Source organism: Chrysochloris asiatica, unplaced genomic scaffold, assembly GCF_000296735.1.
Source record: "Chrysochloris asiatica unplaced genomic scaffold, ChrAsi1.0 scaffold00026, whole genome shotgun sequence".
Classification (NCBI taxonomy): Eukaryota; Metazoa; Chordata; class Mammalia; order Afrosoricida; family Chrysochloridae; genus Chrysochloris; species Chrysochloris asiatica.
In genome coordinates, this window is record NW_006408544.1 from 15,058,319 (window position 1) to 15,074,313 (window position 15,995).

The following is a 15,995-nucleotide window of genomic DNA, read 5'->3' on the forward strand; positions in this document are numbered from 1 at the left end:
TTTAGAACAGATTTCAGCTATACTCCTCAGTGTCCTACATCTAACCAGTGAACGAAATCCCATAAATCATTAGAGTCTGCCTTAAAAAGCTGTCTGTCTCAAATTCCAGTATTGACTTTTCCACCTGGCCCAAGGTATAAATCCAGGAACAATGGGGTATAATGACAGCTGTACAGACTCTGCCTTGGCCCACAAGGAAAAAGTCTAGGGCAATTTTATCATCCATAACAACCCCAGTGAGTTGAGGCTGACCTGAATGTCTTCCAAGGCCAAAGTGGTGACACTGATACTTTTACCTATAAGGTCAAGAACAGGTTTAATACCATTTTTTCTTATTAAATGATTCCCATTATAGGGGTACCGGTCCACACAGAGTGTGCATAAATAACAAATCAGTTATTACTCTTGGAAGCTCTCCCAAGCAATCACAAGTAGTCTCATTTTGGAGAGATTTCCAGTCATCTGGCAGTTGTAAGATCTACTGATAGTGTTTTCTTAGACACTTGAAGGCATAAGAGTCCATATTTTCAAGACGGAGGCAAATTAATTATCTGTCTCCCACAAAAGTAGCTGAACCTCAGGGGCACAGATGGTGCACCTCGAAAGAAAGGCTTTTTTGTAACAACTGAGTCCTTCCAAGTGTTGCCTACGTGTGTCTGGGAAGCACTGTCATCTTATTTCCCAACATGGTCTCTTGGCCAGCTGGCAGGCCTTAGGGGTCCAAGTCCAGTTCAAATAATTGAGTGTAGTCCTTATTTTTGGAAGACCTCATTCAGGGTAATCAGTCTAATTTGCCCCACTTGTCCATGTCACCAGCCAAGTGGCCATCATCTTTTGCCCCTCCCTCTGAGTGAAGGTTATGGGGTTAGGGGTGAGGAAGGTATCAGCAAATGCTGACAGGTGTTCTGCATAGAAGGTGCAGGATCTGGGATCAATCCTGTTTCCAACAGACTTCTCAGAAAAGTTAAAGAGAAATAGAAATCAAATTGTGGTCAGAGCTGTCTAATGAGGGATGGCAGACCCAGCAGTCAGTTAAATTTAATTTGCTTGCAACCATTTGGAAAAATTACATTAGGGTGTTTTCCCTCATGAGGAAGACTTCAAAGAAGGTTCTGAAAACAACATTAATGGCTTTGCCTCCCCCAAACTTTCAGGGGTCTAAGATACTCCTTTCGCAGGTTGCTCACCCTCCACTGTCGCAATATCAATGTGGCCCATTCCCATAGTTATAATGAATTATAACTTTTCCCCAATCATTTCTTAGTCATATCCAGTCCCTTCATCTGAAATATCAGGTGCAAGAGGGTCAAGGACATTTTTACAAAACTTAAAGAGACCCATTATGACTCCATTGGGCCACGTGGAACATGGTGAACTCATCAAATACTGTGCTTAATCAAGTGGTCATTATACTTATGATCTAAAACCATGTCAATCCCACAAAAGAATACAGGTCACTAAGTGAGAATTAAGTTTGAATCTCCTTTTGGCTGCACTGCCACATGGAAGGTGTACCAACCAGGCTGGCATGGCATTGCTGGTAGGGGGAAAAAAAGGAAACACGGTGCTCAAGAATAGTCAGAATGATATCCCAAAATTTCAAAACAAGATTATATAACATTCCATGCCTTTTGTCTGGTTCATCACCCAGAAAGTGACCAAGAGGAAATGACCTTTTTCTGAGGACAGCTGTATTGAGTGATCAAATGGACTTACTAAGGTGTATGGACTAGGAAGAGGTAAAAAATATTAGTCAAAAATCTTTTAATCCATTTTTAGGAAGGCTGTTTCAACACTCAATATTAACAAATGCCTATGGATGGTAGAGAGCAAGGACGGTCCATCAAATACAAGGGGAATTCAAAAAGTTTATGGGAAAAAATGGAACTAAGAGATAATTGACTATCAGTCTATTGTTGAACAATTGCTGCAATAAAAGGTACAAATGGTCTAGAAAGTAAAAACCATAATACAGATTAGTTTCAATGGGCCACAATGTTGTAGCAGTCAGTTAAGTGAACTGGAACTACACCATAACCTGAAAAAGCGTCAACAGCTTTAAAGCACCTCTGGTAGCCCTGAGAGGAAGGTTAACAGCCCAATGTATTAAATCTGCCAGGAGTAGGCAGAGACCACGTCCCATATGTCCTCTAAGCAGGAGACAAATGAGTCTACTTTTGGCAGCAGTCACAAGCCTAGCATGCAGTGATATCCTCCACTACCAGAAATATAGAACTCTTTACTTTGTACCTAGTTTATGTTGGTTGATGTGCTCTTACATCCAGTAAGATGATAGATCCAGGTTCTAAGCAGTACAGGCTCGATCAGAAGCTTGATTCTAGTGGGCTTCATCAGAGAACAGGCCCTTATGGTGACATCTATATGAGTGATCGAGACGGTCTGATCAGCAACTATAATTTGTTTCCACAGTCTGCAGCTTCAAAGAGAGGTGTCTTTAACCTACCAGTTCAAGTGGCAAATCAAACAGCTAGGCCACTGGCAACAAGTCAAGGGTCAATAGATACATAACAAGTTTCAAGAAGGCAAGTACACTGGCCAGAGCTGTAAAACCAGATTTGAGTTCTGCCCACTGGACAGAGCAATTACATCCACTATTGGAGCTGCATAACTGGTGTAGGTAGACAAAGGCTGAACAAACTCAGAAGCCAAGTGGCTACTATCAGGTTTATGAAAAGATCAGCTTTTTGAAGTAGTTTATCTTCATGTAGTGCTTTAGCACCCATCAATCTGAAAGCTTGCTGAGGACAAGATGTTCATTTAAGATTGAAAATGTCACATCTTACAACTACTATATCAATGGAAATTCTATAGTAGTCTTCTACCCACTTCTGTACTATAGCCAGTTTCTTCATTTGTCAAGGATAACAGTCTGCCCTCTTTTGGTTCATCTTTGAGGTCTTTCTTAAAAAACTTTCTTAAAGGCTGCTTGTTGTTAAGTGCCACTGAGTTGGTTAAGACTCATAGCGACCCTGTATGGGGTTTCCAAGGAGTGGCTGATGAATTTGAACCAACAACTTGGCAGTTCAAACTAGCCTTGTGGAGCATTATTTATCCAAGAGCACCACTCTAGGACTCCTTAAAAAGCCTGATCCATCTGAAAACTTTTGGGTTATGTGGGGCACCATTCCCATAAATTTTTTCAAAGCTTAAATGATTTGGGAAGAGGTCTACTTGAGTTCAGTTAAAAACTTGAAATTAGCCCTACCTCAAAATCATTTTTTCCCATTGCACAAAAAGTATCCTTTTTAAAAATTTTAATCTTAAGGCACTCTAACAAGATTTGTCTGCCACTTTGTCATATAGTGGTGGTTTGTATGATGCTATGATGATAAAATCTATGCCACTGGCATTTTAAATACCAACAGGGTCAACCTTGCTGAGCAGAGCTTCCAGACTAAAACAGACTAGGAAGAAGGAAGGAGGGACAGATCACTTCTAAATGTTTACTCACTGAAAAATTGTCAGAACATTGTCAGATATAGTGCCGAAAAATGAAAACATTTTGAACAGCACTATAATATTTCAGATCTAGTGCCAGAAGATGAGGCCCTCAAGTTGAAGGCACTCAAAACAGAACTGGGGTACAGCTACCTCCTCAAAAAGAGTTGACCATAATGACGCGAATAGAGTAAAGCTTCAGTACCTCTATTTGCTGATGGTGCACAATTCTAAATGAGGAGAAACAGCTGCAAGCATCCATTAATAATCAGAACACAAAATGCATGACATATGAATCTAGTAAAACTGGAAGGTGTCAAAAATGAAATGGAACATATAATGATCGATATGCTAGTCATTGATGAGATGAAATGGACTGATATTGGCTATTTTGAGCCTGACAATCACATGGTTTACTATGCTGAGAACAATCAATTCAAATGGAATGGTGTAGCATTCATCATCAAAAAGAATATTTCAAGATACTTTTTGAAGTACAATACTATATATGATAGAAAAATAGCCATATACCTACAAGGAAGACGAGAGCTAATATCACTATTATTCAAATTTACACACAAACCACTAAAGCCAGTGATGATGAAAGTGAAGAATTCTACAAACTTCTTCAGTTTGAAATTGATCAAACATGCAATCAAGATATATTAATAATTACTGCTGATTGGAACACAAACGTTGGAAACAAAGGAAGGATCAGTACTTAGAAAATATGACCTTGATAATAGAAATGAGGCTGTAGATTTCATGATAGAATTTTGCAAAACCAATGACTTATTCATTGCAAATACCTTTTTAAACAACATAAAAGGTGAATAGACACATGGACCTACCTCACCAGATGAAATACATAGGAACCTAACTACATCTGTGGACAGACAAACCACTAGCTCTCTCATTCATTCATTTACCCATTCATCCATTCTTCATTCCTTCAATCCATCATTTTTCTTCTTTCCCTCCCTTTGCTACCTTTCCCTCCCTTCCTTCATTATATCATGTGTGCCACATGCCTGTTGTTGTTATAAAGTGCCCTTGAGTCAGTTCCAACTAATAGTGACCCTATATAGCAGCTGATGGGTTTGAATGACTGATAACTATTGATAAGCAGTCCAGTGCTTATCCTACAGCACCACTCCAGGACTCCTGTCCATTTGTTTTATGTATGTTTTCTTACGTGGAGAAATTTCTGAATGGCAGATCTTGCTTCCCTCAAAAACTCTAAGCCATCTGACAAATGTGCTAGAAAATGAACACTCTAATGTGTACCTGGATAAAATCTTTTGTTTCAACCCACAACCTTGACAAATCACTTCCTTTCTCTGAGTCTCAATTTCCACAAAAGGAAATATGAGAAACCTAAAATAGATGATCTTGAATGTCACATGTAAACAAGTATGTACCTTAAAAATGGCAAAAACAAAAATAGAAGCTAAAATGTATTAAACATTCACCAGCGTACCATGCCAAACACCTGCTCTAAACACTTTACATGCCCAAACTCACGCACAGAGATGAGAAGTGATTTGTCACAACTAGTGGCACTGTAGAATAAGCACTGGACTGCTAGCTGAAAGTTTGGCAATTCAAACCCACCAGGAGCGCCTTGGAAACCCTATTCAGGATAGCTATCAATCAGAACTGACTCAATAGCACTGATCCCAAAAACAGTCTGATCCCAAAATCCATGTTTCTGACTTTTTTCTACATCCCAAACCCTTATTTTCTCTATGGCCTATAATCTAAACACTTAAACAAGATTTGTTCCTCTAATAAAGTGGATAGAAGAGGGGGAAAAACAGGTAGGGTGGCAAGACTACTTGCAGCAATAATATTCAATCTCCTGCCACCCATGAATGAAATATGATGTTACACGGATACTTAGTTTGGCCCCTACTGCTGCACAACATCACAAAGGATCCCTATTCATTTAGACTGATATCATTTCTGCTTTCACAGTCTGGTATCATCTTTTATTGAAGATATCTCTTTTTGTCAAACTGAAAAAGGAAGGGATTCACAGTTTCCTTTAGGAGAAAATATTACACCAGATTAGAAACTACTTATAACAAGTGACTATCCAAGAGCACCATGAAAGAGTCCATGCTTCAAAATGGAACTAGGAAGCAAATGAAAACTTCAAAGTCCAATGATGATAATCCAAAGTATGAAAATCTATAAAGCAATTTAGGCAGGAAAGTACTACTAGTGGAAAAAACAAGAGAGTGACAAACAAAGGCACACTCGTGTTTTAAAGGCTATAACTGAAAGTAAAATTAGTATTAAAGCCAAATTAGAGAAGCAGTATAAAGACCTTATGATCATTATCACTAGACTGAGAAAGATTATTCTATTAATGAGGCAGGTAAGATTTTGTTTCTGATGAAGTATGCAAGAAAATACTACTACTAGGACAGTTGTTCCTTTTTTTCCTTCATTAAAGTAATGATCTGTCTCTATATTCTCAGCAACAGAGAAACACAAATGGAAAAAATATTATCAGACCAACATGTGTTGTTATTGTTGTTAAGTGCTGTAGAGTCAGTTCTAACTCACAGTGACCCTGTATAGGGTTTCGAAGGAGCAGCTGGTAGGTTTGAAAAATCACCTTGCAGTTCAAATCAGCCTGTGGTCCAGTGCTTATCTTAAAGGATAATCAGGAAAACTAATCTAAATTGCAATACCATCCTTTCATTCCCAAAGAAATGCATATGCTATAAAATTTTACTTTGTGGTTGTTGTTGTTATATGCTATGGACTTGGCTCCGACTCATAGTGACCCTATACAGGGTTTCCGAGGTTGTAAATCTTTACGGGAGCAGAAAGCCTCATCTTTCTTGCGCGGAACAGCTGGTAGTTTCGAACTGCTGACTTTGTGGTTCACAGCCCACACAGCCCAATTCATAACCACTACGCTACTGGGTTGGGGGGGGGGGGGTTAGCACAACAATAATTGAAAGTATATAGGGGGAGACAGAGGATTTATTTTTTGTTCCTATAGACTCAAAGTAAGAGGTACAAATACTACTGAAATTATTTGATAGCAAGTACAATACTATTTGGATAACTAATTTCACATCTGTAAGAAAATCAAATAGGGTCTGAAAAGTTTATTTGATCAAACAATTTTTGTTCTACAATTCACCCTAAGGGGGTAAAAAGCTAAAGAATTCTACAGTTACATAAAGAACAAGATTTGGAACTTTCACCTGAATGCATTTGTTATAAATAGACATTAGGGAATAAAAACAAAAAAAAACTCATGATTCATCAATGCCTGCCTGTTGTTTTTTTAAAATCCAGGAAATTCCTTCACACCCTCTCCTGGCTCTGGCCAGGCAGAACTGTAGGTGTACTACTCTACTCATTCCTTTAGCAATCACATACTATACTAAAACTATGTGCACTTAAAACTGATTTCTGGTACAATCAAACTCCAAACTCACTTCCTTACAGCTGAATTTAAAAACAACTGATTAAATTAAGCATGATAAGGTTGTTCTCTCCATATAAAAATGTGTAATCTATTTTTACTAGAAGTTAGGGAGGGGGATCCTTTATTGTTGTTGTTGTTGTTAGGTGCCAGCGAGTCAATACTGACTCATAGCGACCTTATGCACAGCAGAACGAAAGACTGCCCGATCCTGGGCCATCTTCACTATCGTTACCACACTTGAGTCCATTGATGCTGCCACTTTGCCAATCCATCTCTCTGGGGATCTTCCTCTTTTTCTCTGACCCTCCACCCTTCCAAACATGATATCCTTCTCCAGCGACTGGTCCTTCCTGACAATATGTCCAAAGTATAAGAGACGGAGTTTGGCCATCTTGGCCTCCAAGGAGCACTCTGGCTGCACTTCTTCCAACACAGATCTATTGGTTCTTTTGGCAGCCTGTGGCACTTTCAATATTCTCCTCCAACACCATAACTCAAAAGCATCAATTCTTCTATGGTCTTCCTTATTCACTGTCCAGCTTTCACATGCATATGAGGTTTCTATTGAAAATGCCATGGCTTCGGTCAGACATACCTTAGTCTTCAAGCGGACATCTTTGCTCTTCAAATGCTTTACAAAGGTCTTGTGCAGCAGATTTGCCTAATGCAATGTGTCATCTGACTTCTTGACTGCTGCTTCCATAAGTGTTGATAGTTAATCCAAGAATTAAGTCCTCGACAACTTCAATTTTTTCTCTGTTGGTAAGAATGTTGTTTATTGGTCCAGTGGTGAGGATTTTCGTTTTCTTTACATAGAGGACTATTTATAATACGTTTATTTGCTTTGTAATAAATTCACTAATCTACAAAGTCCCAAGCATATCCCATTAAAACTGAGCTAGCTATAGCATCCATTCATTACTTATCCTCACTCTCCTACTGAATTCAACAGTTCTTTTATATTGAATTAAAAGAGTAAAAGAGATCACAAATTCCAACTAGATGGCAAGGTCAACTTAAACCACAGGTCGAATGTTCAAACTCACCAGGCACTCCTCGGAAACCCTATACAGGGTCACTATGAGTTAGAACTGACCAGATGGCACTTAACAAGAACTATGCAGCACCGATCAAAATCTGATACTTACTTAGTTTTAAAACCAAATTATATTTTTAAATTATGTTTTGTTTTTTTAAAAAGTCAAAACAGTAATCAAAACAGCAACTAATTCCCACAATCATATGAGCCAGATAAAATATACTTTACTAAAGTTCACTTTTGGGTGGGGAAATTGATTTGCCCAGTTATAGAAGAAACTGTTATCCAAATATCCATATCCCACATCTTGAGCTGCAATCTTTAAAATGAATTATGTGATTACTTATAACTGGATAAATGCTTTAGTTTATTAACTTAATCATACAAAAATCTTACTTAATATTGAAAAAAAAAAAAAGGAAGATTAATCTATTTTAAAAACAGACTAAGAAAAAAAAAAAACAGACCAAGAAAGCAAACTGATCTGGTGTCATCATTTTAAGAGGAATACAAGCTTCCTAAACACACAAAATGTGTTTAACATATGTATGGTTTGCAAAATAATTTCTTATGCTACCAATGTTTTCTTAAATATTTGGCAATATAAAATTAACTCACCATTTGGTAAACAATTAATCCAAATGACATAATTTTTTTTTTCTATTTGGCATTCACTATTTGTTACTGATCTAAAGAGAAAAACTTATTGGAATTTGTTAATGTGATCAAAATAATCATTTTCTTTCTAAAACAAAACCCCTGATGATTGTTACTAGAATCCTCCTGGTGTGGCACTGAAAGATAAGCCCTGGACTGCTAACAGCAAGGTCTGGTGTTTCCAACCCACCAGCCACTCATCTGAAACTCTATACAGTCACATGAGTTGGAATGGCACTTAAAAATAACAAAGTCAGTATACGGTTAACAAAGGCATAATAATTGTCACAAATGAGAGAGCAAGCAGCTACAAGTTATCAAAGGATGTAAAAAGTTTAATGAAAGCAAAACAAAGTTATAATTATCTTAGAAATCTTTTGATGAGGTAAACATCAAGCTATACTTTTTTGTATCTAAAGCCATTCCACTCATACTACAATTTTATAATAGGATAAAACTACACCTATAAATACAATATCTTTTTTCAGACAACTGTATTCCACATTAGATAAAAAGTGGAACACGAGAATTCAAAAGAAAAATGAAATATTTATGTAGGAAAAAAACTCAGGCTAATTTTACACCTACAAAACACCAAAAGTTTGTAGTCGACTTTTATTTTAAGAAGCTCCTTTTTGCCTTAACTTGTAGATTACAGTATAATCAAATGAAGATATACACATATCCCTAATAAATCACTAAGGAACCCTGGTAGCATAGTGGGTTATTCATTGGGATGCTTACTGCAAGGTTAGCAGTTCAAGTCCACCAGGCTTTTTGTTCCCATAGTGATTTACAATTTCAAAAACCCCATACATGGTCGATGGAGTTCTGGTGTGGCACTGTGGGCTAATGCGTCAGATTGCAAAGTCGTTTGAACTGCAAAGGTCAGTGGTTCAAGCTCGCTACCTACTCCTCAGAAACCCTACACAGGGCCGCTATGGGTCGGAATCAACTCGATGGCACTTAACAACAACAATATACATGGTCAATATCGCCATGAGTCAGAACTGATTGACGGCGCATACAACCAACAACAACTAATAAATCACTTATTCACTGGGTACCAAAATAGTAAACTCTGGGAATGACCAATAGAATATTAAGCTACAAAACTAAGAAACCTAAAAAAACATAGAAAAAAAAAAGAAAAGCCCAACATACTGCCTACTGTATTAGTGTGCAGAGTCCTGGTGTGGCACTGTGGACTAATGCGTCAGACTGCAAAGTCATTTGAACTGCAAGGTTAGTGGTTCAAGCTCACCAGCTGCTTCTTGGAAACCCTATATAGGGTCGCTATGGGTTGGAACCGACTCGATGGCACTTAAACAACAACAATAACAACAACATGCTAGTGTGCTGGTGTGGTGCTAGAAGATTGCAATGTCAACTTGAACCTCAAGGTTGGCAGTTCAAGCTCACCAACCGCTCCAAGGAAACTCTATGTTGTTGTTGTTGAGTGCCATCACGTCAGTTCCAACCCATAGCAACCCTATATAGGGTTTTCAAGGAGCAGCTGGTGTGCTTGAACCACTGATATTGTAGTTCAAACCGAGTTTGCAGTCCTATGCATTAACCCACAGCACTACTCCAGGAAACCCTATACAAGGTCGCTATGAGTGGGAACCGACTCGACGATAGTGTGCGGAGTCCTGATATGGCTCAGGATAAGCACTGGACTGCTAAACGCAAGGTCGGCAGTTTAAATCCAGAAGCCGCTCATTATATACTCTATACGCTGTCCCTGTGGATTGGAACAGACTGAACTGTACTTAACAGCATGTTAGAGTGCAATAATGGCAGTGTTAAAATAAAGATGGCAGTGTTAAAAAAAATAAAGAAGGTAAAGTCTACCTATTGTCCTTGACAGTGGCTTACTGTCTAACCTAGTGCCAAAATTGAAGGGTTAAAATGTCTCACTACAACATTTTCTTCTCCAAACTCTCAAAAGGCAAACGAGGTTGCAGAGCATTAATTCCAACTGCAAAGCTGTCATGATGCACACAGTTCTACTTTCAAAGGACCTCTAGTGTCATTAATTACAATGGAGTTCAGAGAAGTAAGGGAATAACTTGTACTTATGCTTAAAATTATTCCTGGAGAAAGGACACCAATCAAGCAATTCAAATATGTAGCCTAAAGGATCCGCAAAAATAAACTGGTAAATTATCAAGCTTGTGAATTCACTGCAGAAATATCTTGATACATACAATCTGTTCGCCTTCTTCTTACTCTCTAGATTCTAATAAGACATTCAAAGTCTAAAACGTTTAATCTTCCTGGAAAATGAACAGTGCCTCTGAATATAGGAATTAGAAGAGTCCCCTACCACATCACCTCCTCCTTTCATTCTGCTTTTTCACTCTTCCCTTAATACAATACACCATTCCCACAACATTACATGCTCCACACCCACACTCCATACATCACACCCTCCTCATGAAAACTAAACCTCAAACTCCCCACTCATAACACCCCATACTTAACACCGCCACACTTAATATTCCCAAACACTACACACTCTCCCTATAATTGAGGAACTACTACAGTCCATACAAAAAAATCACCAAATAACATCTCTTCACCCTACAAAGCCCATTCAACCGTAAATAATACATTCTACAAACACTCAACATAGCATATAAGCCCCCCATGGCTCACAAAACACACACCTCAAGTCACTAATCATATAAAAGGCTAAAGCCACCCACTAACACAGCGCTCAAACGGTGGGAGAAGGCCACCTTCCCAGCATCGACTCTCCACGAGGTTGAAGGTGGGAGGGAAACAGGACTAGATACTTCACCTGAAAATCCGCCAGGATCATCTCCCTGTCCATGTTGGACGCCATGGCGGCCGCCGAGTCCCGCGGTTCTGGGAGCGAAGCGCGCACCTGGGAGGGAGACTGCGCCTCCTGCGGCCGTTGCCGCCGCCGCCGCCGCCGCCGCCGGGTGCCGAGGGGCTGGCGGGCTAGCGGGCGGGCTGGCCGGCGGGCTGGCAGGCGGGGCAGCGCGGGAGACTCTAGGCGTTCATACACTCAGTAACCTTCAGGCGCCCCGGCCGCCTGCCTATGTCCCGAGGAGCCCGCGCCGAAGCCGCCCCGTCAAGGAGGTTGGTCTGGATGCGGGTCAGATCTTACAGTCGCCAGCCGGAGTGAGGGCAGGTTGCGACAGTGCGCACCCAGGCCCCTTCGGTGGTGGCGAGACTGGAGGGGGCGGGGAAACCAAGGGAACAGGCAGGTGGACTAACGCCACGGCCGCCTCCGCCTCCTCCGCTTCCTCCCTGGCCACCGCCTCCGCCCCTGGTTGGCCAGCGCCACGGCTGTCGCACATTTTGCCTGTCATCGAGGTCGCAAAGCGCCGCTTTGCGGCTGCCACGTGACCAGTCTCCTGTCAAGCCTGAGGCGCGCGACTACGGAGCGAGGATCTGTACAGTGGCCTAGGGGACGCCAACCTGCAACTGCGGGAGCTTGAAGTCCCGCAACAGGTTATTCCGGTTTGGGATTTAAGCAAAGCTCCCGGGTACCGCCTCTCTTTGGGAGACACTGGAGTCAGCTTCCGCGCCTCAAGTTGCTATATAGTTATATATCTGCATGAATACATATATGGAGACCTGGTGAGGTGCTGTGGATTAATGCGCTGGACTGCAAAGTCAGTTTGATCCTCAAGATCCAGGTTCAAGCTCACCAATCACTCCTCCGAAACCCTATATAGGGTCGCTATAGGTCGGAACCGACTCTAAGGCACTTAGCAACAACAACAAACACACTATATACATATATACATATATGCTGTTAAGTGCCCTGGATTCGGTTCCGATCCATAGCTACCCTGTATAGGGGTTCCTAGGAACGACTGGGGAGCCTGATCCACCCACCCTACGGTTCAGCACATTAACCCACAGCACTATACCAGGAGTCCATATGTTGTTGTTGTTGTTATGTGCTTGTGCTATGGAGTCGGTTCCGACTCATAGAGACCCTGTACAGGGTTTCCGAGGCTGTGAATCTTTACGGGAGCAGAAAGCCTCATCTTTCTCCAGCGGAACAGCTGGTAGTTTAGAACTGCTGTCCCTGAGGTTCGCAGCCTGATTTATAACCACTATGCTATCAGAGCTCATTACACACATATATATATGGAGTCTCCCTGGGAATGAGAGAGTGAGAGTCTTGGTGTGGTGCTGTGGGTTAATGCTCTGGACTGCAAAGTCGGAACCTACTCGACGGCACTTAACAACAACAATATGTGTTTATATAGAGAGATTGAGTCCTAGGAGGGAGAGAAAGTCCTGGTGTGGCGCTGTGTGTTAATGTATAGACTGCAAAGGTGTTTGAACTTCAAGGTCAGCGGTTCAAGCTTACCAGCTGTTCCTCAGAAACCCGATACAGGTGGCTTTGAGTTGGAACCAACTCAACGATACTTAACAACTTAATATGGTGGTGGTGGTGGTGATTTGCCTTGGAGTTGGTTCCAATTCATAGCGGCCCTCTATAGGATTTCCGAGGCTGTCAATTTTATGGGAGTAGAAAGCCTCATCTTTCTTCCATGGAACAGCTGGTAGTTTCAAAATGCTGGCCTTCAGATCATCAGCCCAACTAGTAACCACTAACTAACAGAGCTATACACACACATGCATATATATACATATACAAATAAGGTGTACAGGACTACTGGTATGACACTGTAGGATTAGCACTGGACTGTGAACCAGTTCAAACCTACCAGCCTCTCCTGGAAAACCTAATCAGGGTTGCTATGAGTCAGCATCAAACACTATTGTTGTTATGTGCCTTCGAGTCAGTTCCTGCCCATAGCGACCTTATATAGGGTTTCCGAGAGTGGCTGATGACTTGAACTGCAGATTTTGCAGTTCTAGCAACTTTGCAGTCTAGCTCATTAACTAACCCACAGCGCCACACCAGGCATAAATTTTATATATATATCAAGCTTTTCAAACAACTCAACCTGCTCTTAAAAACCATCTAACAAACATTATATAAGTGTGCATTTTCTTTAACAGAAATTTTCATCAAAATACAACATAATATATAATGTCTTATGCGCAGCCTCACCTTTAAAGCCCACTGGCATACATACATAAGCCCCCCCCCCCCACAACTGTAGTCTTACACAGAGATAGCTAGATGTCCTCAATAGACATGCCGAGAGGGGAAAATGAGAAAGGTGAGAATCTCGACCCTCAGTGAGAAGATGAGTTAACCAAATAAATGCCTTTAACTGGTTTTTGCTAAGTGCTATTGAGTCCTTTGAGTATAGGGTTTCTGTGCCTGGAAGTCTTTGCAAGAGCAGAAAACTTCAGGTTTCTCCCAGTGAGTGACTGGTAGACTCAAACCACCAACCTTATAATTCACAGTCCAGTGCTTATCCTACAGAGCCACCTCAGAGTCTACATAGAATATGTTGGTGGTTATGAGAAAGAAAAAAACTCTCTAGTGCTGCAACCACAATAACTTTTTTAAGCAAAGAAATCTCCACAACAGAAAAATTTTAATCTAGTTTTGAATATTGTTAGTCTGTTTTTTTAAAGTACTTTCATAAGTAAGGAAACAGAATATTCACCAACTACTGAAAGCTTAATCTCAACCTAAGACACTCTTAGCAGAAAACAGCCAGACTATTATTGTACAATGAAGTTTGTAATTGTCACTGGGGCTGGAGTAAGGGTGACACTGGAATATGTTCAACCTTGAGTTGAGGAAATAGCAACTTCTGGAATGTAATATAGCATTTACTTTTCTTGGAAAGCAAAAAACTTGAAGATTTGCAATGTTGTGCTGTAGGCTAAAATCAATACTGCCTAAAAGTATATAGAATCAAGGCCTAGTCATCTTAAACTGGGAATGTATTCACACACACAAAATCAGAAAATCTAGTTAACTGTTCTTCAGTTTCCTTGAATATAAAAAGTAGTATAGTTATCTAAAGAGCTAAGTTTATTCTGTGTGTTTTCTTTCAATGAAAATAGTCTGGCCTACAACTCCTATGTGAAAAATCTGCATTTAGAGCACAATTAGGTAGATAAGGAATAGAACCCATTCATATGCACATGGAAAGCCCTGGTGTGGCACTATAGGATAAGCACTGGACTGACATAAGGTCAGTGGTTCAAACCTACCAGCCCTCCATGGAAAACCCTATACAGGATCACTGAATCAGAAGTGGCTTGGCAGCACTTAACAACAAACTCACATGGATCTAAAAGTCTTTTTTGTATTTCATTGTTATTTCAAAATATTGCACAGATGTGAATCATGAGGTGAATATATAGAGTCAACAACTGAAGTATGACAATTCAATTGTTCCATCCACACATCACCCTCAGCACAAGGTAGGTGAAAAATCTCTAGTTACATGGCTAGGATTAATACAGCTCTGAATAGTTGAGGTGGTCTCTGTGATGGCATGTGTTTGTGTCTTAGAGTCCTTTCAAATCAAATGTCACTTTTCTTCTCCCTCCTTTCTCTCCACCTGGAAATTTTAAAACATGGTTATGTAAAAGTGGAAAGAATTCTCTAGACTAGACATTCAGGCATATAAGGTTTAATACTGCTTTCCTTCATTAAATAGCTATGGGAATGTGGATGAGTCATTTAGTCTATCTGACTTCAGCTTCTGGTGAGACTATTTTAGATTATGAACAGGAAAACAATAATGAAAATGCATGGAAAAACAAAATATAAAACTAACATAATTTCATAGCTGCCAGCATTGCTGGGTTTGAGCTGTAACTCTGCTTCTTTAAAAAAAAAAAAAAAAAAAAAAGAACCTCTGAGTCTCTGTTTCTTTATCTTAAAAATGTGGCTAATAACTCTTTTCATAGAGTGGTTATGTAAAAACTCTTCATAAACTGTAAAGCTCTCCAAACATATTAGTTATTATTACTCTGTATACTAATTCCCAAATCATTTTCTTGGGCACATTTCTTTAATGAAACAAGACAATATGGATTCTTCTCCTTCTAATCATTCAGTATTTCTATTATGTTATGGTACTGTGAATTTACTTGATATATGGCTTTTCTATCCAAAGTCTTCTTAACTCTCACTAAATAACTGAATTGTTGTTGTTGTTAAGTATCGTTGAGTTGGTTCTGACTCATAACCACCAGGATTTCTGAGGAGTGGCTGGTGAGTTTGGACAGTAGACCTTACAGTTCAAATTGACCTTGCAGTCCAGTACTTTATCCTGTAGCACCATACCAGGACTCCAAATAACTGAATGGGACCATGTAAATAAGGTGTGCAGGACTCTAATGCCAGGATTGATTAGTTTTGACATCCTGCTAAGTTTAAAAGGAGCCATCTTAAAAGCAAGAACAGCCAATCCCAGGACCTTCAAGGAAGAAGAGCCATGAGTAGAACATGAG

The 15,995-nt window shown here is 40.0% G+C and overlaps 1 protein-coding gene and 1 pseudogene across 1 annotated transcript in view; one reads left to right on the forward strand and one right to left on the reverse strand.

The window, feature by feature from the left end:
- The window catches only part of LOC102838790, a 33,323-nt pseudogene extending 30,794 nt beyond the window's left edge, over positions 1-2,529 (forward strand).
- Positions 1-11,913, reverse strand: part of FAF1 (Fas (TNFRSF6) associated factor 1) — a 665,112-nt gene extending 653,199 nt beyond the window's left edge. Inside the window, exon 1 of the mRNA XM_006839751.1 lies at positions 11,416-11,913. Within this exon, the coding sequence (XP_006839814.1) occupies positions 11,416-11,460 (45 nt within the window). The 5' untranslated portion in view covers positions 11,461-11,913. The remainder of the gene's footprint in view (positions 1-11,415) is intronic.
- Positions 11,914-15,995: the final 4,082 nt, after the last annotated feature.